At 44.9% G+C, this 26,566-nt stretch overlaps 1 protein-coding gene across 1 annotated transcript; it reads right to left on the reverse strand.

The window, feature by feature from the left end:
• Positions 1-1,834: 1,834 nt before the first annotated feature.
• Positions 1,835-25,483, reverse strand: LAPTM5 (lysosomal protein transmembrane 5). Its single transcript, XM_005015449.6, has 8 exons — positions 25,286-25,483; positions 17,034-17,127; positions 8,561-8,637; positions 7,733-7,861; positions 7,096-7,221; positions 6,463-6,558; positions 3,633-3,725; positions 1,835-2,615 (listed from the first exon to the last, which is right to left on the reverse strand). Exons 1-8 carry the CDS (start codon positions 25,370-25,372, stop codon positions 2,541-2,543), a joined length of 777 nt encoding a protein of 258 aa, XP_005015506.3. The 5' UTR covers positions 25,373-25,483; the 3' UTR covers positions 1,835-2,540.
• Positions 25,484-26,566: the final 1,083 nt, after the last annotated feature.

Below are 26,566 nucleotides of genomic sequence, written 5' to 3' on the forward strand. Positions count from 1 at the left end.
GTCTAGAACTCAGCCCTGACCTGGCTGGAAACTCACAATAAATCTATACATTTTATCAGATTGTAGGTTTTTCTGAGCCAGGCTTTCACAGGGAGCTATTCTGAGCCCCTCGGAGAACATAGTGCACGAAGCAGAGATCATCTGGCTTGCTGAGAGCCACAAAACATCAGGTTCATTTAGAAGATCAGGTGTGTACCTGGAGGCTTGACTGCTCATGCACTTTGAAACAAACCCCACCTCAATGAGATGCTGAGTGTATTTTAGTTACTTCAGTTCTGTTATCAAAGTCAATTAACCCAAGAGACTTGGGGCATTCTCATTAATGGGAATTTAATTAGGAGCAGAATTTGAGCCACTTAAAGAGATGAGAAAGGATTTTTAACACCATTCAGTTGGATCACATTGAGGAACTCTCTTCGGTTTATAAGCCAAGTAAAACTACCTGGATTTCTCCTAATGAGGCCTTGGGCAGACCCAGGCTCTTGGTTGGGCCTGGTTGATGGCAGGCAGTGGGGTGAAGATGTCACACCCCACCTCGGCACCTACAAAGGGAGGGACTGTGCTTCCAAATACCTCCCTAAACAACTAACGAGGGGGGAGGCTCCACACAGGTTTGTGCCTTGGAGGTCACCCAGCCCTGTTCCCCCTCCAGACCTGGCCTCGAGGACTGCAGCCATAGGGGCTGGTAGCTGATGGGATTGGAAGCAGCCAGTTTTGGCATCCAGCCTGGTTTTCAGGACTGTAACCAAGAAAACAGACAGGTGATGACTGAAAGGTGTTGCAGACTAATGATTATTCATATTTTCAAAACCAAGGTTTTCTCTCTGCACCTAATTAAGCAAGAAATTGGGTTGGAATTTGATGCAAGAAGCTGGTTCTTCATCTACTTCTGAGAAGTTTCCTGGCTGAATTTTGGGTTGGTCTCTTGCTCACTGGTCACAATTAAACAAATGCCAAATTTAGGATCAGAAAGTTCTTTTCTGTTTGTGACTGCTCAGGGAATTTGATGGGTCTATACTTTGGATGGTGATTTTAAGCACATTTAAAATCAGTAGGAATGTTAAGACGACAGTGCACCCTTCCAGATTTCTTATCTATTGTTGAGTATCCTGGTCCCCAGAACTAATGAGATGAAGCACAGAGAAGGGAAATCATCCCTTTTCAACACTGAGAACAGTAGCTTAAGTATAAGTATAAGGTCAACATCGTTATCTTCATCACCATATACATGTACTTTACTCCTTCAGTGAAAAGGACATGGGCAACACTGATACTTATTTGTACTTTGGCAAATCTTTCATTGAAATTTTTGTTTTGTTTCAGAGCAGAAAAAGAATCTCAGGCCATGGCCCACACTGTAGATGATATTGGAATAGTTATTACTCAGCAAATCACACTTTCATACTGAAGTAATTTTAAAAAGCAGGGAACCATCCAAAAAGGTGAGCAGATGCTAAATTCCAGCTACTGCCCACCTATCGTTAGCAACATTATTCACTAACATGTACACGGACCGACCTGTGCAATCAGTGGTAGGGTCATGGATGTGCCACAAAAAGCACACACATTGCAGGATCTTTATCAGCAGTGATAATGTGCAAGAGGAAGGAACAAGCTAGATTCTCAGATGAATATGTAGGGCTGGCTGGTGGAAATACCAGATTTTTGTTTGCAAACAGCATACACGTGAGCTGATGCCAATGAGATGACATTAACCTAAACCCAAAGTACCATTTTTTGTGAACTAATTTTTCAAAAAAGTGAGTTATTGCTCCCTTGTGACATGCTTCACACAGTAAGGACAGCACCCCTTTAGAAATCAGACAGCAAAGTATTGAAGCTGTTAACAGTTTGTCATTATTTTATTGAAACTTATCTTTCAATTCACACTAAAAGCAAAAAATAAAAAATAAAAAAATTGCAAACACTCAGATATAAAATGGCAGAGCAATACTGTCACAATTCCAGCATGTTCTATGTTCTGAAGTACGCACTATTAATCATTATTGTAAGCAGACAGAATGAAAGCTGCATCGTTGTTCATTTAAGAAGTTCATTTTTTTGCTGATCACTTTCCCTTAGGTCCTCATTAAAAGATGCTGGTTAGCATAGCATACTTCAGGGTTGGGCTATCTCAGAGAAAGCTTCTTGCTTGTTTTTTCCCCCATTCCACTTCCTAAATGCCTCATCTGCTGGGTTAGAAATCTAAGACAGATGAGAAGCAGCATTCTGCCTGACAAGGGATCCAGGCCAATGCCTCCATTTCCACATCAGGCAGATGTCAGAGGCCAGTGATGGGAACCTCTGATGCCTGGTGTCAAATTTATTACAATTAGCACTGCAACTCAAAACTGCCAGTGTAGAATGAGGCACCAGCACCAGTGGTTCACCATCACTCTTCACAGGCTCATAAAAGTGAGCTGGAGTGTAATAAGCACGATATGCTATAAAGTAAGGACTTCTCAGTGAGGCTGAGTATCTGACAGAAGGGGTAAGAGGCACCAACAGCAGTACAGATGTCTTCTCTCCAGGAGTAGAGCTTAGATCGCTATGTAGGGCGGTGGGCATTCCTTGGAGGGCAGCTCTAAGGCTTCCTCATATGATGGCAGCACAGCCTGAAAGAGAAGAATATTATAGTCACACTCTGGGGATCACACAAAGGGTTCCAAATGAATTTATCTTGGACATGTTTCTCTTCCCATTTCAAAGTAGGGGAGAAGAACCAGGTGGGTTGTAGGAGATGGAGGGCAGAAATCCAGAAGAGTTGGAGGTGAGCAGCACTTTACAACCACTTTGCTGCCAGTCCCACCTCTGTGTCCCAAAGCATTGCCGAAACAAGTGGACCAAAACTCTTTAATGTCCAGAATATAAGGCTCACTGCCTAAGCAAAGAAACTAAGCTCAGATCATTGCTGAGGGCCTTGATGCATGCACAGCAGGGGCACACACTGCTGGCAAGACAAGGCTTATATTTACCAAATTTCAACGAGACAAATGCCTAAGCTTAGCATTCCATATTCTTCCTCTTTAATTCTCATCCCTCTTTACAGTATCCCTCATTTTTGGAAAGTCTTCAATATTCTTCCATTGTGTCAGAGCAGCTGGATGCTACTATTAAAGAGATCACCGGTAATCTAGGTAAGGACATTGATGAATATATAAATATATATATATGTGTGTGTGTGTGTGTGTGTACACATTGCACACATATTTTAGCATACTTAAAATGAAGGGAAATAGACCAAATCTCTCAGACATTGATCCAGAAAAAGGTGAAGACAAACTTAATTTTAAACAGGGGTAGCACTGTTAGGCACAGAAACCAAAGTTGACCTGAAATTAAAAGCACATCTGCAGATCAGAGATTAAAAGTGATATATTCACATTTATCTACTTTGTCTGAAATCTGGGTATCAGCTTCCTTGCTGATACCATTAAAAAAAATAAAACCTTCCAAAGGCAAATTGAATAAAATATTACATAATTGTAAATTGGTTATTAGTACCTGTCAATGAACATTTGAAGGGTTTAACCATATCTCAGACCACCAAAGGAGCAAAAGGAAGAATCATCAGACATCTTGCCTTCTAAACCATGCCTTTTCATGACAAACCTAAAGCAGTCTTCACTCACCTTTTCAGCTGCTTGTGGGTCGACTTTCACACTGCCTCTCTTGCTAGCTTTAATATACTTAAAGCAGCTCAGGACACATTTGAACATATAGGCCTGAAAAGGAAAAAAGGGAAGTCCACCGTTTTACTGCATGCCAACAAGAACATTTCCACTATTGCCATCAGTCTGCCACTGTCCTTCTCTCCTTGAGAGCTGTCTGGGACTGCATATCCCAAGGCCTTACATCAGTCTGTCTTGATCCTTCACTAGAAAGGTGACAACTCCATCTATTCAGAGCAGCCCACTGGTGTGGGAAGTCAATAGGACTATTAATGTAATTAAACATAAAGCACAACCTTAAGACTGCTGAGTGCTCAGTGTCACCAGGTGGGAAAGGAAAGCATGTCCTAATTTTCGTGTTATTTTTCTTAGCAGGCTACAAAGTCTGGATGTCTCAGAAACATGTGGATGGGCACGAAATCCACCTCTCAGAGATCCAAGGCCCCCTGGTCAATTAGGACTGACCTGAATGGCCAGCTCATTCAAGAAAATCCTATATTTTCATTAGCTACACTTTTCTGAGAAGACTGCCTTGAACCTCACAGAGTTACAACATGCAGTAAATAGAGAGCTTTTCTGAGAAAAACGGATCGATTGACAGATTATGGCACAAGAAAATAAGCAAGGCTTGTGAAACATACCATATTAAATAAATATTTTCCCTACGTTGCGCAGTGAGGCGAAGTCGTGTGCCTCTTATTTTTATTGGCGTAAGACTGTACTTTAAAAACAGTTGGTATTTTCAAAGGAACATAGGGAGTTATATGTCCCAAGAACAAGCCATATAGCTTAGGATTTCCTAGAACAATGAGGACTGTTTGTCTTGACACAAAGCCAATACAAAGAATGAGAACAAGGAACGAAGTATCTGAGTTAAAGGAATCTGCCTCTCAAACAGACTCACAGAGATGAGGAGGTAAATCCAAACTTTAAGCACCTTCAGGGAATACTGCAAAAACCTTCTCCTTCTAAAAGCCTTTTCATACAGAGAGCAAACATGCAATACACTGAAGCCATCATACAAACTGTACAAAAAAAAAAAAAAGGCACTCAATCCCTAAAGAAACTCCAATAAACTAAAAAAAAAAAAAAAGTAATAATTTAATAATAATAAAAAAAATCTTTTTATTTTTACTTTGATTTTTCAGAAGAGTTTGCTGTAGTGCCAGTCCAGAATCTGCACTGAATTCTGTAAGAGTTGGCTTACATTAAGGCTGCTGCAAGCAATAGCAGGCTTGAGCAGAACACACAGTTTATGCAAAGGGATCCAGTCACCTTGGGATCATCCCATTACTGGCTAACTTAGAAAACACTTGAGTTGGTGTAGGATACCTTTTTTCACACTGAATTAAAAGTGGAAAACCTCACTGGCAGCTAGTGGCACTACAAGTGGATAGGAAGCTTGTCCTAAACATCAGGAGGGAACAGCAGTGAGCTACTTCAGAATTAATTATATTAAATATTTTATTTCATCTTCCATCAGAAATGTTCTATTTCCTCCTGGTTTCTGCATTCTTATCATGATGGTGGTAGAGGGGATGATTTAGATGCTATCTTGGTGGGGGTAGTCAGTGAATTGGAGCTGATGGGCCCTAAATTGGTCAAATTGGTTTTAACCTAAATTGGTTTTAGCTATAAAATATTTCCTGTTGTAGCTTTGTTCCTCATCAGATCTGTATCACTGGGAAGGAACTCTCATGACAATGGTTTTGCTAGAAATAAAAGATGGAAGGGATTGTCACTAAGTTTGAAGGATTGATTCCTAATGATTTGTTTTGGGGACTTCTGAGGACCTCAGTAGACCAAGGAGTACGTGCACCTGTCCACTTCATCTTTCAGATTATTCTTCCCTAATCTCTCCTCTTGCAAACTCCAGCACAAAAACTCATTGCAGATGAATCCATCTTGTAACTAACTCTGTAGAAAATTCAAACCAACTGATTTGCCAGGTCAGGGAGACTTCTGATGAAAACGGTGTTGGGTCTGTCTGAGCTGGAGTCACCTTTAAAACCACCACAAAAACCCACACAGCCAGCTGGGTTTCAGGGTTATCTCCACTCTTATTGCTCAGTTTATGCAATTAAAATACATGCTAAAGACATGTCTGCAGTGCAATCATTCCAGAAGCTCCATTCCACACTGGCTTTTCTGGCCACCTAGGAAGAATCTAAATAAAAAAATGCTTTCTAACCAACAAGTAGCAACTTTCTCTGTGACAGAATCTGCTTGAGTACCTGGAGAGATGAGATTTTCTTAGCTGGTCTGAAACCCCTCAGTGAAAAATCTGTTCTGTGATCCACTGAAGCAGGAAGAACAGAAACCCTCTCACAGTGGAGTTTTCTCAGATGTAAGCAGAATCTAGCAGCTCATTGGTTTTAATTAAATTTCAGACTATCAGCTTGCATTGCTCTGTTTACATCGGTGCACATAAGAACTTACCCAAGTGGAAGATCTAACCTGCTGCTTAATTATCTATTTTGTCACACAATAGCAGAATAGTTTCCTATAAGTTGTTTTCAAACGTCTTATCCTTTTAGAGATGAATGGGCAGTAATAGTTTCTGAATATGAGAGAGAGCTTGCTTTATAACTCACACTTGCAGAAGCAAAAGCAGTGACCTGAGTATCAGACCTACACTGAGGCATATGTCCTATTGCACCCAAGGAGAGACTGAGAAGACTTTGCAAGGCCCTGGAAGATTTGAGAGATAAGTAGAACCAATCCTCCTGTCCCTCAGGCTAGGGAGCTTTATTTCAGCCTTCGCTGCTCACCACACCCTACAGATATTTACCTTCAGGAAGAGGACAGCAATGAACGCAATTGTGAAGGTGACCATCACTTTGGCATATTCCTCTGTTGACAACTTCTCCAGGGTTGGCAAAAAGCCCTGTGAAAAGAGGTAGAGGGTGTCAGTCAAACACTTGTTCCCTTTCCTAGGGTCACATAATGTGGTGGATATCCCAGCAGATTTGTCAGCCTGCCTCTCACAACAAGCACATCTCCAGTTACTTTTGGGTATATCATTATTGTTGTTATTATTGCTGTTAACACTCCTTTGGCAAAGATCTTCAGAAGACTATTTAAATGAGAACTAAAAGTGCGACTGTTTAATAAAGATGAAAAGTTGATGCATTTTCAATGTATGCAGGCAGGCTCTATCCAAATCATTTTGCCCTGCAATTTGCATCCATAAGATTCTTACAAGAAAAACAGAGTGTACTTTTAAGAAACACATGCATAAGCAAGCTGTCAGTCAAGAACACTGTGTTGGTGAGAACATATGGAAAATCCTCTTTTATCATCAAACAGAGCAGTTCTGGATACACCATAGAGATCAGAGAAAGTTTACTTTGTCATAACAGCCACTGAAAGAAACTTAGCAGTTCGCAGCATGACAAATCTGCTGGGCTTGCTCACCACCTACCCCGTTGTCTGAAGACTTGAGGCTGAGATAGGTGGGGACCTCCATGTAGGAGCTGCAGAGGGTGAGAATACTCAGGCAGAAGTCCAGGAGCTGCAGAGCCAGGAATGGGATCTTCGAGCGTCCCTGCTGCAAGCGCAAGAAGGGCAGGGAACAGGGTTTTGGTTATGATTACAAGATTGTGTCACGTTTATAGATTTCCCCCATTTACACAGGCCTCTGCTTTCATCTCATTTACAACCTAAGCTATTTAATTCACTTATTCAAGCCAAAATGATTAGCAAACCATCTTGTTGGGTTCATTTATACTAGCTCCTCTGAAGAAGCCTCTAGCTGGTGCAGTGATATTCCTAGCTTGTCTCCAGCACACTCACAACAACCTCCCCAGAGCCCTGAGACAGAAAATAAAATCAACAGGAAGACTCTCAGACATGGGAAACTAAACACTGTCCCAGCTGTCACTCGATTTCCTTGTGGATCCTCTAACCCCTAAGAATTGCACCCTGCCTGCAGCCAGTGTAGGATCCACCTCCATGAAAAGCTGTGGTCCAGGGCAGTGACCCTGAACCCCTACATTTTGTGTGGGCATCCATCCCATAGAGGACACCAAGGACCATCCCAACAGTGAGCTGTGACCTACCATGTGGCTAAGGGATGACACAGAAACGATGGCTGGGACTTGTATGTAGGAACTGAACATCGTTAGGAGGCTGAGTAGAAAGTCCATGATTTGTAGAGCAAGGAACGGGATCAGGAGACGTTCCCTATTCTGAGAAAGAAAAGCAATGCCAGTTATTTCTGTTTCGAGTGAGAGAAAGAGAACAGCTATCGATACTGGAAAGGATGTGTGCTTTGAGAACAAATCCTCTCCTGCAATTTCTGCCTCCAAATGCAGATATAGTGTTGACAAATGCTTCAGAAACAGTGAAGGGCATCAACATTGATATTTTTCAACCCCCTCAGAAAGTTTCCATCAACTTTCACATTGTGACCTTGACACTTGATCCCACCAGAACTGTTGTTCAGCTACCCCAAGTGTTGAGCTACAAAGAAAGCCAAGTTCCCAGACCAATGCACAGTCACTTCTTCTCCTGAAATAGAAAATGAATCCTCATGTAATAGGGGAATTACGGCTACCCTCCAAGACCTGACTTGCAAAATAGCAAGGAAATGAGGCAATACAGCAACGTTTCCAAATCAGGATTATTTCCACCCCATAACATAAGAAATGGCTTTGATTTAAATGTCACTCAGTTTTGGTGAATCTAACAGTTAGCAGCCTTGCAAATGAGCCTGAAACTGTAAAACCAGTTGCTCTCCCTCTGTTTTAAAAGAGCAGAGATATTTATCTATCATTTTGGTCTTACTTCAGCATTTCCAATGAGCATCCTCCAGTCCTTCCCCCAATACCTCCCCTAACATGGAGAGTTCCTGGCAAGTGGCTGAACGTCATTTGTGGAGAACATACCTTCACCACACCAAGGAGCAGGTTGAAGCTGATGATGAAAAGCATGATGATCAACAGGAAACTGGTGATGACATCAGCTACAAGTAAGAAAAGTAATTTCCACATTACTAAAAGCTGGAGTCTAATGTACCTATTCAACCATGCCTCTAGGGAAGATTTTAAGTGTGATAACCTGGCAGAAACAACTGCAGATGTGACAGAGTGAATGCCATGCAGCCAAAGTGCTAGAGATTGCCCTCTTTGCACTTTCTGCACTCACTTTTTCATCTGCCTTTGAAGTTTCTGTTACTTTAGCCCTCTCCTTGTGCAGGTTCTCAGCTCAGGCACATGGAAGCCAAAAGTCTTTATTGCTTGGACTGAAATTTTAAATATCCTGGGCTACAATATTAAGGTAAAACAATAATAATAATGAAAGGCAGAGTAGCTTTAGGCATGCAGGATTAATAAGTCTGAGCAGGAAATTATGTGAGACTCAGATAAGCTAACCAACAGCAAAAGCTATGGGACAATCTGCAAGATACTTCAGCAGGCAAGAAGCACAAATTTCAACCACCCACCACTAGCATGGACCACAGAGTTTCGGAGTGAAATACCTCGCCTCCATCCAGTCTCTGTAGTTGCCAAATGCAACATCCTCCTTAAAAAAATGAACGTGCAAGGAGAACAACATGAGGTAGTTCTGCCTACAGGGCTAGGTAATCGCTGTCTGCTGTTGTGGGCCCAGGAAGGCGATCTCTGCCAGGTGTGTAGCTTCCTACTGAACAGTTCCCACAAAGCAATTTTCCCTCTTGGTATTGCAGCCTGCCCTGATAAGGACTACCAAAGTTTTGCTTGCACCGAACACTATACATATTTGATCTCTGTAGCAGTCTACATAGCGTCATTTTTTTTTTTCTTAAAAAAGAAGAAAAAAAGCAGCTCTCTCCAAAGGCAAAGCACTGCTACTTTCTTTATCCACCTCTGCATGATGCACAGTCTTTTGTAGTGCCTCCTCCAGCTCAAGCCTGATTTCTTTCTTATTGCTTTACCTGAATTTAAAGTAGCAACACATTATTTGGGTCTCCAATTACAAAATGCTTGAATAAAGGATAGAGATTTATTAGAAGAGAGCCAAACTTTTATTTTTTTCTGGCTTTTTTAAAGCAACTGTTGCTTTCCAAAGGTACAACATCCCTCAGACATCAGAAAGGTTTGATTACTGGTTTGTTTTCCCCGCAGACAGCTGTGCAATTTATTCCACGACTAGTGAATAAATCCAGTCCTTAACTATATTCTTCCATTACCTCTTTAAGCCCTTCCACTTGCTTTCATAAAGAAATATAGAATTATGTTGTCATATATTGGATTCCTTATCTATTCCAGCTGCAATGAAATCCTTTCACTGCTCCATATTACACAACTCCACCCCAAACCCTCTCTCAAAGACACCACACCACCTTGGACAGCTTTGAGAATTTTTGCCTACAGCTTTGGTAGCACGTTACCAAATGTGGGGATAGAAGAGTACATCAGTGTTTGGGCATATATTAAATTGCCTTTAACTCAACTCCTATCTTTGCTAACAATAGTTTTTTGTTTGTGTTTGATTTTTATTAAAAAAAAATATATGTCAAGGCAGTGAAGTTCCTCTTTTTCTGGCATGTAATCCCAACACTGTTGTTTGCAGTAACAAAATATTTGCCCCAGAGCAGTTGCAGTTATGCCATAATTTGGCCAGTGAGGGACCGAAATGCACTCAGCTCTCCCCAGTCAGAGCAAGAGCTGTGCTGGAGAAGGACAGACCTTCCACCCAGCCATGCCTGTGACATCTGGCAGGAGATGAGCGCCCATGAGCTGCAGGAACTGCAACGTGCAAACTGTCAGGCATGCCTCCAGCTCTAAGCAGGGTAGGTATGGACAAATGCAAGCTAAAGAAAGGACCAAAAATGATGGTGAGAAGCTCTGGAGCCCTCCCAGGGTTGTAAAAGACCTGCCTGACAGCTGGGCTGAGCCACAACTGGCAGCCAGACAGGGCAGGTGGCACCAACGCTCCTCACTGCACAGCCTTTGCTAGCAGAGGGCACCCACTTTCATTTAAACGCATTGATACAGCAGTCAGATATTCTAACTTCCCTTACTTTCTTCTCAAGTAGTCAGCAGCACGCTTGAGATTTTCTGAGAGAAACCATTAGCCTGAGAAGAAGCTCTGACCAGCACTTCCTTCCCCAAGCATGAGAAACTCCTTTCTCTCGGGAGCTCGAAGGGGAAAACCCTCTGAGGAGCCCACATCTCCTGGAGGAGCACAAGTGGCTTATCTGGAACAGGAGAGGCTTGCTGCTGCAAGAGCAACAAGAGCTGCTGCACACACAGGTGTCAGCCAGGAAAGGCCAAAGGGAGCAATAGAAAGTGTCCAACAAACACTTAAGGTGTATCAGGAAAAAGGGAGTTTGACAGCACAAAATGAGGGAGCAGCTTTTACAGCTTTCGCTTCTATTCTGGAAAATAAATCCCGGTGTGTTTTTTTTTTTTTTTTTTTTTTTTTTTTTTCTCCCTGCTTTTTTTTTTTTTTTTTTTTAACTGTAAAATAATGAGAATTGAAACATGTAAGAAGAGGAAGAAGTCTTAGGAAACAGCAGGGAAAGGAAACCCAAACCCAGCAAGCCTTAAACGAGAACAGAGAGAGGAATGGATGTGGTGCTGTACTGCAGAAGAGGCTGCTCACAGCTTTGCAGCTCATGAGGGTCACGGAAAGAGCCCGAGCTTCAAGGCAGAAAACCAACCCCACCTCTCAGAAGCAGGAGAGTGGAAACAAGGCTGAGGTGGTGCACAAAGAAACAAAGGTTAGCACAACGACAGCATAAGCTCCAAATAAAGAAGAGCTTGACAAAGACAACACACTCAGCATTTGCAGAGATGGATGAAAAAGCAAACAGCCGAGCCCCGCTAAACCCCATTTTCCCTTGTTCTCCTCCCAGAATCAGCAATCAGCTGCCTGCCCCAGAGGGGATTTCTCTCTTTAGCATGGTGTTTCCTCAGATTCAAGGCAGCTGTGTTTTTCTGCCTCTTTCTGCCTGGTCTCATGCTTCAGCTCTCGGCAGGCTCGCTAATTAATGGGATAACCAGCCATCGCTTCTGCAGGCTAATTGTCCAGCTGAACTTCCCAAGCAGAACCTAGATTAAAGAAAAAACACAACACAAAGAAAACCCAAAGAAACAAAAAGTCTGCAACCTGACAGAAACAGAGGGATGGAAAGGAAAAGGAAAAGCAAGAAAAAGCAACCTTCCACCCACTGCCTGCCTCCTGCTTCTTCACAGCAGATACACTCGCCCTTTCTGCTGGCAGCACATCTCCCTGTTCTAGGGATGTTTTAGCACCAACAGATCTGGCCTCAGTAATCAAAGATTTTGCTTTGACAAAATGACTTCTTCCTTTGTGAGAGCACATCCTTTTTTTTTTTTTTTTTTTTTTTTTTTAACAGAATGGGCTAAAGGAGTGAACCCTTAGGGAGTGGTAGCTGCTGGCTCTTACCCTGCCTATAAAAATCCTTTGTGGGATGGGAACACAGAGCATGTTAGAGGGGCCAAATGCCACCTGAAATATTCCACAAGGGCTGGCAGGGTGGCAGGTTGCCTTCCGGGACCAGGAGAAGAGCAGCAGGGTCCCTGGGCTTGGAGGCATTCGGCCACAGCAGACCCCACAGCCCAGCTTGGTGTGACCAACAGGCTCTTTCCATGCTAAGTATCTGTGGTTCAAAAATGTTAAGAAAGTAATTTTTAAGTCCATTCAATCTCTCCCTTCATGCTTAGTTGGCCTTTGTAGGATGAATGTTGGTCTCTTTTGTACTTAAAGGGCCTCAGAAAATGGCCATATTTAGGACTCTTATAGCAAGGCTGAGCATCTGTATAATCTCATGCCTAGGGGCATCACTCCACAATTTCCCCTTTGTTCCTCTCATGTTCATCTGCTGCCTGTCTCAGGAATACACTGTTTTCTTCTGTAACACCTTAAAAAAATACCAAAGTATTTAGGGAATAACAAAGTTAGCCCTTGTAGGAGGTACATGGGGTCTTTGAGGGCTGTTAGTGCAAGCAAAGACTCATTTGTCACAATAATGGAAACTCTATAGAAAAAGAAAAAAAAGTCTTACAATAAGTGATGCATCCTTGAGCAGCGAAGCGGAGAGCTTATGGAATCCCCATTTCTGGAAATCTGCAAACAGCAGCTGGCCAAAGCCCTGGGCAAGTTGCCCCAGCTTTGGAGTCAGCCCTGGCGTGAGCAGGAGGTTGGATTGGAGACCTCCAGGGACCCACCTTACTTCTGCTCTGATTTTATGAGTCAGGCACGGAAGAAATGTCACTCTTCACAAAACCTGGTGCACTTGTACAGCCTCAGGATCGTACCCATATTTCTGTTCCACACCACCTCCATCCTGGCAATGGCACTTCATCGCTGGCAGAGCATGGTGAGAGCTTGTCCGTTTTGAGGTGCCTCTTCCAAAAGCATACAACAATAAACTGCTCTGCCTTATTTTTCTTGTTCAAACTCTCTGAGACCAGCTGAGTCTCCCAGAGATCCCAAGGAATTTCATGAGGAGGAATTTGGATGCTGTGAAATAAATGCCATTTCCCTCGGGGAAGTAGAGTAACCTGAATGGGGGCTCATATCAGAGCCTCTGCAGAGCTGCACTACTAGCAAGTGGTACCAAATAAGCCCACCCAACAAACAGGAAGGGAGATAATTTTTTTGCCGAATGTCTACTTTTGATTAACTTCACATTGGGCTTTATGTTCTGAATATAACCAGGAGGGACTTTGAGTGACTCCTCATATTTGCCATGGATGCAGATGAACTCCTTTCTATTTTACAGCCAATAAACTGGCTTGGGAAAGGCAAGGCTCATAAAGCTGTGGTTTAACAGTTGTATTCACAGATTGTCGAGGATGGTTGTGTGCTGCTGATAAGCTGCAGGGAAATGTTTCTGGACAGCCACATTCGAAGGATGGGCAGCTCTAGCAAGGGAAAAAAGCCTCCCAGTCCCTTCAGCTTGATCCGCTTCTGATCAGAGCAGGAGGGACTATTTTCTGCGTAGGATATGGGATGTACACACACACAGGTCCAGGCATACCATAGTATTTTTCTTGGCTGACAGGGCAGAAATTGAAACAACTTCTCCAGTTGTACTTTGCCCACAGTGATGATTTTTATATAGCCATTAATGAAAAATAAAAGTGATTAAAATTCAGGCATACGAAAAGACATGAATTGAAGACATACTAAAGACCTGAACTATGGCAAGCAGTGGGGCGTTACATCTCCAAGACAGAAAAGCAATCATGTAAGTGGCTTAGAACTTGTAAGGAGGTTTTAATTGAAATGTTTTGGGGGGATTAGTTTTTTTTTATTTTTATTTTTTTTATTATTTTTTTTTCCAGCAAGAAAATCTAGTCAGCCAAAGCTCATGTTTTTTTTTAAAGACTGAAGCACTGCCAAGGAGACTTTTGTTAGAAACACTTCTCAGCTCCAAGAGGAGGTTTCTAATAGCCTGGAAATGGAGGAGCTGCATGGGAAACGCACGCCAAGCTTTCTGCTGTGTGTGAGACAGAGCCTAAAGATGTGAACCTGATTCTTCAAAATTGCACGTGAATGCCCCAGATCACAACACAGCAGAGTTTATTTCCTGCTCCCTCTGCCTGGCCAAATCAATCTTGTGATATTGCTTAAATATTACGTAGGTAGTAAAGTTTGACCTGCTTTAGACTAGCTAACATCTTTGGGTTCACCCCACTGTGGGTGGGAAGGTTCAAGGGTTCCCAAAGGACAGAGAAGAAACTGAGTTCTTCTTCCCATTTTAATTGAACATTTTTAGTAGGTCTTCTATTAATCTCTTGGTGACCTTTAATTTAAAAGCATATTTCCAAGGAGTGCTCTAGGATCCACCCTGCCTGTGGCACCTTGTAAACCAGCATGGAGTGGCAGGCTGCTAGGGACAGAGCATCCTGCTTCTGAAATAGATTTCTGAGAAATCCTGAGCGAGCTGTGATTATTTATAAAGAGCTATCTGTATTTTTTGTACTGTATCATTTATTGGTGGAAAGCATTTTCCCATAAACCTTGCCTGGTTTATATTCCTGGGCCGTGACTACAGTGTTAGCATTATATATTCTGAGACGTGCTTTAATCCGGCCGAATCTACAAATAGAGCAGCAGATGCTGAGGGCATCTACAGAACCTCTCCCCAAATTGTTCTCCAACTCTTCCATCTGGGTTTTGAAGTCGTATTGAACTTTGTGTACCTCTTAGCTCTCTTGCTTCCCTGCTACTTTCTGGAAATAGAAGGGTTGCGCTGTGTTTATTCCAACTATATTCAGAAAGCACTCTCAATCTCCCAGGCAGAGCCCTTTGAAAACGCTTGGGAAGAGAAGCCAAGTGGAAGTGCTGGGGATTTCATTATGAAATGTTCCTTTTTGTGTAGGAGGCAGTGGAAGAGGGGGAGGGGGAAGACCTGTCATTTTGATTGTGTGGGAAGAGGGGGGGCTGTTAAAAACAGGGCCAGTTCCACTCGGAACGGTTCTGTTCTTAAAGAAAACACTCCAGATTTGCAAAAGTGCACATATTGCTTAGAAAGCATATAAAGGTTTAGTATGGAAATTATCTGGAAAATCTGTCTTAACAATTTGATTCTTTTTCTTTAAAAAAAAAATATTACTTAGATACTGGAAGAAAAGTGAAAATTATTGGCCTCAGATTATCATTCTGCAAAAAAATCATGAAAAACACTTGTCATTTTATGTAACTGTGTCTGTGGGAAAGTATTCAGATCTGAAAATATCATGTTCAGTTTTCAGCACTTCATATTATTGAATTAGTCAGAATATTGTACCATCAGGAAAAAATATTTCCCACTGTGCTCATGTCCATGCCAGGTGTACCAAAACAACAAGAAGAAACATTAAAAAAAAAAAAAAAAAGAAAAAAAAGAAGCAACAACAGTAAAAAAAGGAAGACCTTAAGGTCACACTTGCATCATTTGATTTTTATCTGTAAAATTAAAATTGGAAATCTATGTTACAGAAATGGAAAACTGGGTTCTCCTACCTACATTGTGCTGATCCCATCAAGGAAAGCAGCAGGGCTTTAGAGCCTGGTTGCTGCGTTGCATGTTGCCTTAAGGAAGCCTCTGGAAAGCTCCGCAGAAAGCATTTTGCAAAGCAGTCATCACGCAAGCCTGCCCTGGGTATTGAGATGAGCCACAGCTGCAGAGGGGCCCATGTGGACCACAGCCAAGCAAAGTAGCCTCCAACCCACCCAGCCTGGACTTGGTTGGAAATAAAGCCCCTTGTGGAATATGTGCGCCATGAGAGCAGACCTTTGCTCCACACCCTAGTAGCAGGACTCACCCAAATTTCCATTCTTCACTTAATGTTGATGCCTGTCAAAATAGCTGTGGTGGATCACAGTAGTGCCTCCCAGAACCCAGCTGGAGTTTTTGACAAATCCAGACCCATCTGTCAACACTAACTTTGCCCAGACAGCAGCTATGCCTGGTGCTTTCCACAGTCTGACCCCGACCACGGGGGCAAGTGAGGCTGGGATGTGCAGGAGGCTGCTGGGCTTGGTCTCCTTTTCCTCCCCTCTCAGGGGTCTCTCTGCACATTTCTGCAGCCTGGGAGAGAACAAGCTGGAAAAGCAGGGAACTGGCAAGTCCTTGTTGCTGTGGGTTGCATTTTGTGTGGGGTTCCTTAGGACTTCTCCGCAAGGAGAGGCGATGCAGGCTGGGGGAGTCTGGTTTCCTGCTTTCTGAGCACAGTGGGGAACGGTTATCTCAACTTGTGGTTTTACACCGAAAAGTGACTAAGAAAAGGAAAAAGTACCCATGTGTTTGTTGTCTCCAAACAGCTTCATGCCAAATTAGCCTGGCTCAGTAATTTTTGAGGCTTGGAGAGTTATTTTCTTCTAAATGGCACCCTACATGAGAAATCTGCCTGTCTCTGAAAGCTAAGCTAGATCCTCCCTAGCTCGAGCAGTAGGAATTCAATCAGCTGTGATGAATGTGATGCTTGTGACTATTTGTGAGATATGAAACAGACTGGCTGCTTCTTGCAGACAACTCATTTTCTGAAAAAAAAAGAAACAGGAGGGATTTGGGGCAAAGGGATGGGAGTGGGGAAGTGTATTGCAGAGCGAAGGAAAGCTGGAGCAATACAAAAGGAGTTTGTGCTGAAGGCCCAATCCACACCCCTCTGAAATAAAGAAATAACAGCTTCACTGGGCTCACATTTGGTCTCCAAACACCAAACACAGCCATGGACTAAACCAAAATCCAAATCTGTAGAGGTTAAATTTTCTCTCCAAGTCTGAGCTTTTGGTCCATCTGCTCTGAATACCAATTTCCATTTCTCTTTGATGAAAAAGAAAATGGACCCAATGCTGGATTTTGGGCTCCCTCTCAACCCCCCCTGTCCCTCGCTGCTTTCCAGCACCCCTGCAACCTACCAACTCTGTAGTAATCCTTGTCCAGGTCTTTGCAAAAGCCTTTCCCGCTTGCCACCTCCAGGGAATACTCGATCAGCAGCAAAATGCTCATAACCTAGGAGAACAAAGGCAAAAGACACAATTCAGTGGGCCACAGGCCAACTTCCCATCAGCAGATTTGTTTCCAGGGAGCACACAATGGCCCCAGTCCTAAGTGTGGGGTGGCTCTCCAAGTGAGACAGCCATGAAGGGTTTAAAATCCTTTAGAAGCAAATACTGAGGGAAAAGTTATCAGTTTATTAATGGTTTGGGTTTAACCGCCTTTTTCTGCCAGCTTCTGAAAGAAGATGGAGGAATTATAAAGTTATCAAGATTTGTTTCAGTATGTTTTATCGTGGAAGTCCTGGCTTTACATGTTGAAATTGCATTTTGCTTTGGAATTGAACTAAATGTAACAAGAGCATTTCAAATTGCAAAAAGAAACACAAAAAGAATAAAGCTCTCTCTGTAAGTTTGCATATACTACTTCGTTGACAAAAAAATATCATTTTCCTTCTTTTATTTGAGAAAACCTTGGAAATGTACTTTTTAACATTGAACCGAAATGATTTTCTCTTCTCCACCAAGTTTCACAGAAGCTGTGGTCTCAGTCCTAACCCTGTACTTCTGCAGTGAAAGATAATTTCTAACCCCCAGGTTAGAGAGAGCTCCTGGCTCACACGTAAGGCGCTGGGCAGTCAGGCTGAAGCTCTCTAAGGCTGGAAACCTCATCATGGAGCACCTCAAACAGCAGGTCCAGGGAATTTCCATGCATGTAAACCCAGAAAACAAAGAGCCACAATGCCAGACAGCCTCACCACAGCCCCTCCTGGGGATAATCCCACCCTGCCAGCCTGTACGCTACAGACAGCACATCCCAGGGCATCACACCTGCTGTGGATGCAAGAACCAGAAGTCCAAGGCCACAAGAGAGAATCAGTCAGTACCCACGTAGTGTTGTCAGAGCAAACACCTCCTCCTGGGGAGAACTGCCCTGATGCTATTTATTGCTCCTTCATGACCTTTCTGATACTTTCAGCACTGTGTATTTTGAAGGCGCATTTCTGCACCACCCTGTCTCCCATACTGTTCATCAGTTCCTCCTCATCCTCCATTCTCTGCTGTCCCTCACGCTTGCCGTGTTCTTCATTTCTTCTGCATTATTTAGGCAGGAGCAAGCTGGACCACAGCTCGGTCTGCCAGCCCTACACACACAGCTGCACTTTCCATGAGCAGCAGAGGGTGTGCCGGGTTATTTTCAAATTGCCTTCACAGCATGGGGAGGAAGGCTGCTGCTACATTCCCTGGGGAAGCAGGGAACATGGGCAAGCAGGGAACATCCTGCGGCTCCACCTCTCACTGTCTGGACAAGCTCTCTGACCTCTCTGCTGCTTGCAAAGACCTGCCACGTCTTCTCTGCCTGAGCTGTACCTCCATCCAGGAGGACCTCTTGCCACAGCAACAGCCTGAGAGCAGAGAGCAGGAGTCAGACCAGCAGAAACGCAGGGACCATCGTGCCCTGTGTGATTTCCTGCAGAGGCATGAGAACTGAGTCTGCAGGAGAGGAAATCCTGTGCTGTGCAAAAATGTGGGAACCTGTGCAAACGTGGCTCCGTCTGCACCCCACCAACACCAGGCCCAGCTTTGGGAGCACCCATTCTGCACGCTATGTGGGCAGGAGGCAATAAAAGGACTGTCAGCAAAAAAAAAAAAAAGGTCACTGTGCAGAGGTGAGTGAGAGAAGCCATTTTACGTGGACTGCACAGCCTCTGCCTGGGAGTTATCTGAAGCCCGCAGCGATGCAGGAAGCCAGTATATCTGCCACCAAGATCAACACAAGCTCACATACCGTGTATCTGAAACAACTTTTCTGCAATAGCTGTAGCAGCCTTTCGTTTCAACACTTGCTTAAAGAAGTGATGCAGGCAGGGAGGAACCGGAACAGCTGCGGTTGTGCTATGTTTGCAAACGCCGCGTGTGGGAAACAGCACAAAACAAGCAACTGCAGGGAGATGAGACAAGCCTAGCTGTTATGCAAGCAGAAGAGAGAACACATTTTGTCTTTTGAAGAGCGGTGGCTGGAGGTGCAATGCAAGATCTAGGCAGAGTTCTGGCTGGAGTAATGCCGTCAGATGCCTCCTGTGCTACGCTTGACATTGCAAGCAAGCAAGCAAACAAATAAACAAAAAAACATGGCAGGAAAGGCTTTGCATTGGCCCAGAGATGGGGAAGCAAGGCTGGGAGGGCAGCAGTGATGCTGGCCTGTAGCAGAGACAGGAACTGAATGCAGACTCTCCCACTGTCTGCATTAGCTGGAGAAGACTAGGAACTATCCTCCAAACCAAATTCATCAGCTCTCTTTGCCACAAGCTGTAAGCACAGTTTCCAAAAGAACTGGAGCACATCCACAGGGTTCCTGGGAGCCTCTCACCTCTTGAAGGAGCATCGGCCAAGCCCTGCTTGCTGCAGTGGGGACTGCAGCCCGGTGTCCCGCCCAAGGCATTAGCTGTCCCTCTGAATTTAAATACTGTCTAGAGTCAGAGTTGGATGTGTCACATTTTCTCATTTTCTTCTGCATTGTCCAATATCCCAAAGTTTTTGTTTTATGTTATTTTGTTTTCACTGTCCAGCAAACAAGCACCACAATTTGTTTGTGAGGCCGACAGATCTCCTTACAGGGGCACAAGAAAGTTAACATGAACTCATTTTAATGTAATAGTGTTTAAACTCCCATGGAAGCACTGAGCCTTGCCCAGGATGAAATTGCAGCGATCTCAAGTTTCTTTACACTTGATGGTCTCTCCTGAGATGTAAAACACCTCTTAACTAACTACACGTGCAGATCCCACGCTTACTTTGCCTGCCCTAACTTTTCTGAGGATTCATGCACACACTCCCCAAGAGACTTAGCTTTCCTTATTGCTGCTGTTGGTCAAACTCTTCAACTGTCAGCATGGGAAATACAAGAAGAAATTGCTTTTTCGGGTTTCTGTTAAATGGAGGCCTACATATCAGATAGAAAACCCAAGCACAAGCAGAAAGATTGATGAGAAGATTTTTTTAAGTGAAAGTCAGTTTAAACTTTCCATTTAAAAGGGCTTTTGCATAGAGAGAATGAGCCACTGAACACAATAAGGGACGAGGGTCCCTGGGCCATTCCATCACAAGTGCAGAGCCTGGAGCAGGAGATGTCTCCATCACCCAGCCTTGGGTCTGACACCCCGCTGCCTGGCGTGAGTCAGTCGGATCCATTCCTGCAGAGAACATACTCCCCAGGGCTCCATTTATGTTCTCATTCGAGACACACCCTCCATCTCCAGAAGAAACCAAACGGTTCCCATTTCAGACAGACACACGAGCTCTGAGCAACATCCAGTTCCCTTTTATTGCTATGTCATGATAGCAGAGAGTGGTTTAAAATAGGAAATCTCACCTCCTGGCAATCAATTCACAGCCTGCTCAGTGCCATGCCTCGCCCAGCCCCTCCACCAGCTTCCACTTCTTATTTTCTCTCCTATGGCCACATCCTCTGGAGGACACCTCTCTTCCTTCTCAAACGAGAGCTGCAAACTGCTTGGCAAAAATCCAACCCCTGCTGCAGGACTGTTAGATCTGTAACACGGGGGAGCGATGCAGGACTGAGGTAGAGCCAGCCGTTAACCCAAGGCAGTTAATTTAAGCAAGCAAGGGGGTGTCTTGCAAGGCAGAAACTTAATTGCACAATGCATGCAGCCCCTGTTCCCTGGGGAATAATTCTGCAGCTACAGTGGGGTTAAGCTGCTGTCAGAAGCTGCGTCATGTGTCTTCTTTTTTTCTGAAAACCAAAGAGAAGAGCACTGCTGTGACAGAGGCCAGACCAACCTACTGAGATGCTACTTTTCAAGACCTTTGTCTCTAATCAAGAACTAGTTGCAAACGAATTGCATCTTTTCTGCCTATGCTGTACACACAGAAGCAACTGCCAGGCTTTGCTCTTGAAGCTGATGTCAAATAACTTGAAACCTCTGCAGGAGCCAAAGAGCAGAAGGACAAATTCCTCCACAGGCTTCCTTTGAAAGTCACCTGCAAGTCACCTCACAACACCTCGTGAAGCTTTGCTAACCACACAACTGTCCCCTCCTCATCCCCCTCCTTCTCCTTCCCCACTTGTTTGAGCACACCCATGATTTATTTCAACTGCCTATGAAGAGATCAGCAGTAAGACAAATCTAATTTATAGGAGGACAAGACACTGCCACAAAGCCTGAGAGCTCGTGTTTGATGGCATTGCTATCACCCAGCATCACTATGATTCATCACTGGGACTCCCAGCAATAATTTACACGGATACAAACCAACAGTATTGATGTAGCAAATCATCCATGTCACTGCTGAGTTATAAATTCCCTTTCTCTTCCCCTTCCTCTGCTCACCTGCAGCAACATCATCAAAAAGGTAGAGACGAGGCAGGAAATGAAAAAGGTTGCTATTCCTCTGTGTTAGCTCATAAAGCAGGAAGACAACACAATCTACTCCAAAAATCAAACTGGTTTTCTTGGGGATCTGTCTAAAAGAAACCGACTGAGATGACACAGGAGGTACAGACACACGGGGAGCAGGAGGGACTCGGGGAGTTAGAGGCTCTGGGATTGCAGTGACAGTCACTGTCAGGAGCCAGCAGCAGCAGATTTGAGGGTTCAGAGTGTCCCTGCACATTCCCCATATGCTTTCGTGGGTCAGCCCACATCTTCAAGAGCATCTCTGGCTCCTTAATCTATGCCCCAGCTGCATATTAGCTGCTAATGCTCCCTGGCATCACATGCCCTGCACTGATCTTCTAGAAACCAATCTTTTGCTTTTGTAATGCTGTGCCACGGAGTTTCAGAGGCTGACCCTAACCCCTCCTGCCACCAGCCACATCCAGCCAGACACCGTAGCAGCAGCTGAGCTGCACACGAGTTATTTTCAAATGGCAGATTCCTACCCAGGATACCAGCAGCTATGGGTGGGCAGAGGGAGAAGGACCCAGCTGTGGCCCTGCAGGATCTGCTCCAAAAGCGTGGTGAGATCCCACAGTGTGTTCGTGTGTCTGGTGCAGGGGGGAAACGAATTATGTCCCAGCAGAGCAGAAGGAGGGCACGCGCTGATGGCTTTGGCTGAAAAATGAGAGTTTAGGCCTCATTACAACATGGGTTATCCTAAGTCCATGCCTGTCAATGTGCTTAAGACACAGGGTGAGTCTATTTTACAAACATGTTTAGAGTCACATTCAGCTGCTCAGTGCAGGCTTGTCCCACATAAGAGGGTCAATGGGTAGCTCCAGCACTAAATCCCGATTGCCCACACTGCTTAATACTTAGCTTGTTCCCTGGTTCTGGCTTGAGCCACTGCAACTAGTTTCCTTCAGGACTAACCTGCTCCAAAAGGGACTGACCCCAAGCCAGACAGCATCTCTTGGCGTCAGGGCCCAGGATCATCCTTCACACTCTTTTAGCAAGCAGTGCAGAGAATCTGGGTGTCTTCTCACATAAACCTACCCTTTTATTTATATAGGACAAGCTATAAACTACAACTAAGTGTACCGTACAGTTTCTGGTTTGAATCATGTCTCCACTGCTAACAGCCAGATGAGGGATAACACTCACATCAACATAAAAGACCTTGTAGGAAAAAGCCTCTGCTCATGGAGAGCCCTGTTATGCTAAGAGTTGTCAAACTTGGAAAAGAAATGATTGAAAAGGAAATATGGACACAGCAGATCTGGAGATTTTTAAACTCAACAGCTAGAAACTATGAGAGATTTTCATGTAACCCCAAGCAGTCTCTCATGTACTTACTACAGAGGATGCATAGGGCAGGGATCACTTGTCCTCCTGCCAAGACCTTCTTCTCCAGGCAGCAGTGGCTGGCTGCTGTTGGAGACTGGTTGGGAGGCTGCTGGACTTCGGGGCTGGCTCAGGATGTCTGTCTTACGACTTCTGCCTTTGCCATCTTGCAAAGAAAAGCAGTTTTTCCTGCCCTCACTGAGCGGCCTTTGTACCTCTTCTGCAAAGTCCTTCCTGAAAGCCCTGCAAAGCCTCACACCAAGGCTCTGCCTTTTGCTGTTTAAAACTCATCCTATGCCTTCAGCAGATGTACAGCGCTTTATTTAAATAACACATATTTCAAATAATGTCACTGGAGCTGAAGGTTTCTCTGTTAGCCACCAGCACCATGAGCTGGTGTCTCGTTCTCTGCCATCTCACACTGGTGACAATCAGGAGTCCCTTCTGTTGTTAGGAGCATCACAGTGAAACAATTATGAGAAAAATGTGCCTCATTACAACACGTTTGTGGATTTTGCAGAGAGACAAAGGACATTTCTTTATGATTCCCCCTCCCAGCTGGGAAAAACTAGCTCCCTTTCTCTCTGTGCCCATTTCTCCACTGACACCAGGCAGCTCACATCGCAAGGCATGCTTGTATCTCTCTAGAGAAATCGTGTCGAAGCTCCCTGTCATGCATTTCCTGCCTTTGCTCAGATCTTTCATTTTGCCAGTTCCTCTTCAAATCTTGTGTAGGCTTCCTATGAGCTCCCATTTCTAAACAGTTCGTGACCGTCCCTCTGTGAAGGCTACACGTTTAATTGGTTGTCAGAAATTGTTAGTGCTCCGCTGCAAACCCTCAGCTTTCATACGGCTCAGTTTTTGTGTCTTGGGGTCATGAGACTGCACAAGAAATTCAGCAATTTCCTTTTCTTTAAAGCAGAGAGATTATAAGTTTTGAGCTTGTGGTGAGAAGATGAGAAGCCTGCCTGGGGGGTAATCTAGATGCTCAAAAAGCAGAAGGCAAAAGAGGCAATAAAATTGCATGATTCTTTAAACCAATCTCATAATATTTTGAGGTCCCCAAACGATTAAAATTTGGCATTAGAAATGCCATTACAGCACCTGGCTTTCGAGAAATGCCAGGGGAAAGATGTTGGCAGCTGGGCTGCACAAAGATGCGGTGCAGACCCAAATGTCTCTGCTCTCCTGCTCCTGGGTGGCACAGGGCCACCTCCTGCCCCACATCACGGAGCTACCAAGACTCTGCTCACCCAAGCACAGCCCCTGCCTTGCTCTGAGCACAGCCACCCCCTCACTTGCAGCCTCCAGCAACCCCTGGTGCTGCTGCTCCTGGCGTGTTGATATCCCCTTATCCTTCACTGAAAGCTTTCCCTTTCCCTTACCTCACCAAAAGCAACTAAGCTGATCTTCAGATTCTGTTGCCCTTCATTTTATGAATCAAATCCTCTATTGATGTTATGGAAGTCAAAACTGTTACAGCAACACATGTGGGACCTCAGCCTCGGCTTTGTGTGAGTGAGGAGGGGACTATGGCACAGTGAGGGGATGCCTGGTTTGCTCTGGCTGCCCCAGGAAAGGTGGCTAGCTGTGTTGCAGGACCATGGCACATCCTTTTGTGCATGGCACAGCTGCCACAGATGCCAAGCTGCGAGTCCCCGTTAGCTGTTATCACCCTGCGGGCTCCCAGCCTGTGACTGTGCGCACTGAGTGCAGCAGAAGGGATTATTTAAAGTGCCTCTGCTGCACAAGAAACCACATCCTCACCATGACTCAAAGCCACCTGAAAGCACTTCTCTGCCACCGGGCTGGGGCCAGAAGCATCCCCCCCAGGCTCCGCTGCCTCTTCTCACTGCCATCTGCAACCACCCCGAGCAGCTCGCCAGCTGCTGGCAGCCGAGCACAGCCGCATGTCAAAACGGAAACCAAAAGGGTGTGTATTGGCTCCAAGTGGCCGTACAGAGGGGAACGAGGTCACTTTGCCCACCCAGACATTGCTTGCCCCAACGTTCACATTGCCCTGCGCCGCCCAGTTCCTAACCGATAGGTCCAGGTGGCTGTGCCGAGCCCTGCAGGAGCTTAATGCTCCTGCATTAATGCTCCTGCGTTAATTAATGCTCCTGCATTAAGCTGTAAGGGAAATAGCAGGAAGCAGAGGTAGTTTCCACGATCTCCAATGGGTATAGCTGGGGAAAAATAGTTAAAAACTCCTCCCAAGACAATAAGTTTCTTCCTTTCCCCCACCTCTCTCCCACCGTTCCCCCAAACTTGTTCATCCCTTTAAAATCATTTGTCTTTCACTTTTGGGAGCACAGAAATATGAACGGTCAGGAAGCCTGGTGATCTGCAACAATTACACCTTCTGCAAGGACTGCACCTCTGCCTCTCCCTTCTCGTCTCCCCTTCCCTGTCCCCCCTTCTGCAACTTACCATGTGGAAGATCCCTAGAGCGACTGTTGCCGTCTTGATGTTGAAGAAGCAACATTTTGGGGGCTCGGTGGTCGTTTCGGTGGTCATGTTCGGATTCCTCTGCACAGCTGGGAGTTAGAGGAGTTGAATTTGCAGCAGCTGCCCCACTGCAAAGCGAAGCAAGCAGTGCAGTTCAACTTCCTTCCTGGTCTATAAATGTGTTAAGTCATCTACACAGTCACATGAGGTCTTTGATTTCTCAATAATAAAGAAAGCAAAATTGTGTTGCTTTTCTGACAGATCTTTAACTGCTTGCACATCCCAGATGGCAAATGCAAGCACAAAAGCTGCTTCGGGCAGGTAGTGGCCAGCAAGCGGGGTGTATAGGGAGAGGCAGGCACCGAACCTGGATGCAGCTTTGTCCTACAAAAATCCTCGGAAACAAAAGAAGGGGGCCGAGAATTTCACCTTAAACTTGACCCACTGTTTTTACAGTGCGGCATCCAAATTCCTCCATCTGAAGCAGCTGCTTCCTTGCCAGCAAAGTCACCGTTCCCTGGAAGTGCTCCTGGGAGCTGGTGCCTGAGCAGCCCCAGCCTCCAGGCCCAGCGGGGCAGTGAGACAGCGAGGGACGGGGTCCTCGGCTGTGAGATCCACAGGTTCAGGATGGACGTGATTTGCATCAGCCAGCCCCTAGATAAGAAAGGTGAAGCAGCAACAAGACCTGAGCCCAAGTGACTTAGCCCCATGCAGTACATTTGTGTCTGCTTGAACTCATTAAAACTTGCTCTTTTCTATATATTTATCACCATTCTCATGAAAACTGTTTTGTTTTTTTTTTTTTCCTTCTCTTTTTCCTCCTTCACTCGCTTCCTTCTCTTTTCTGTTGGACAGTGCTTTAGGACATGCTTTAGCCCTCCTGCAGAGCAGAGTGGCTCCAGTTTCTGGCTTCGTGGTGTGGCTGGGCAGGGTGGCAGCTCTGCAGCCAGCGTGCAGTGACAGCCAGGGGACACTCACACGAGATCTCCGGGGACTTGGGCACCTTCTTGCAGCATATCAAATGTACTCACCAAGCTCCCTGCTTCACTCTCCCAGGTACTTTGCCCAGCCAGCATAGCCAGCCTTACCTGCTTTGGAAGAGGCTTCTCTTGATTGTTCATCACGAACCTACGAGTACAAATTCCACCTCAGTGCCAGGGAGTAGCTGTCCTGTAGCCCTCCAAGGCTGTAGGGAGTACTGCAGGTCCATGGATGTGCACTGGAAACCTTCAGCCTGGCTGAGTGGATGCTCCCAAATGCCAC

Source organism: Anas platyrhynchos, chromosome 24 (assembly GCF_047663525.1).
Source record: "Anas platyrhynchos isolate ZD024472 breed Pekin duck chromosome 24, IASCAAS_PekinDuck_T2T, whole genome shotgun sequence".
Classification (NCBI taxonomy): domain Eukaryota; kingdom Metazoa; phylum Chordata; class Aves; order Anseriformes; family Anatidae; genus Anas; species Anas platyrhynchos.

Bases quoted from the DNA above. Each gene is read 5' to 3' on its own strand.
- LAPTM5 (XM_005015449.6), bottom strand. From the start codon at position 25,372: ATGACCACCGAAACGACCACCGAGCCCCCAAAATGTTGCTTCTTCAAC. The intron at 7,222-7,732 runs GTAGGTCACAGC...TTGCGCTTGCAG, and splicing joins TGTCATCCCTTAGCCACATG to CAGGGACGCTCGAAGATCCC. The intron at 3,726-6,462 runs GTAAATATCTGT...TTTCCTTTTCAG, and splicing joins TTGCTGTCCTCTTCCTGAAG to GCCTATATGTTCAAATGTGT.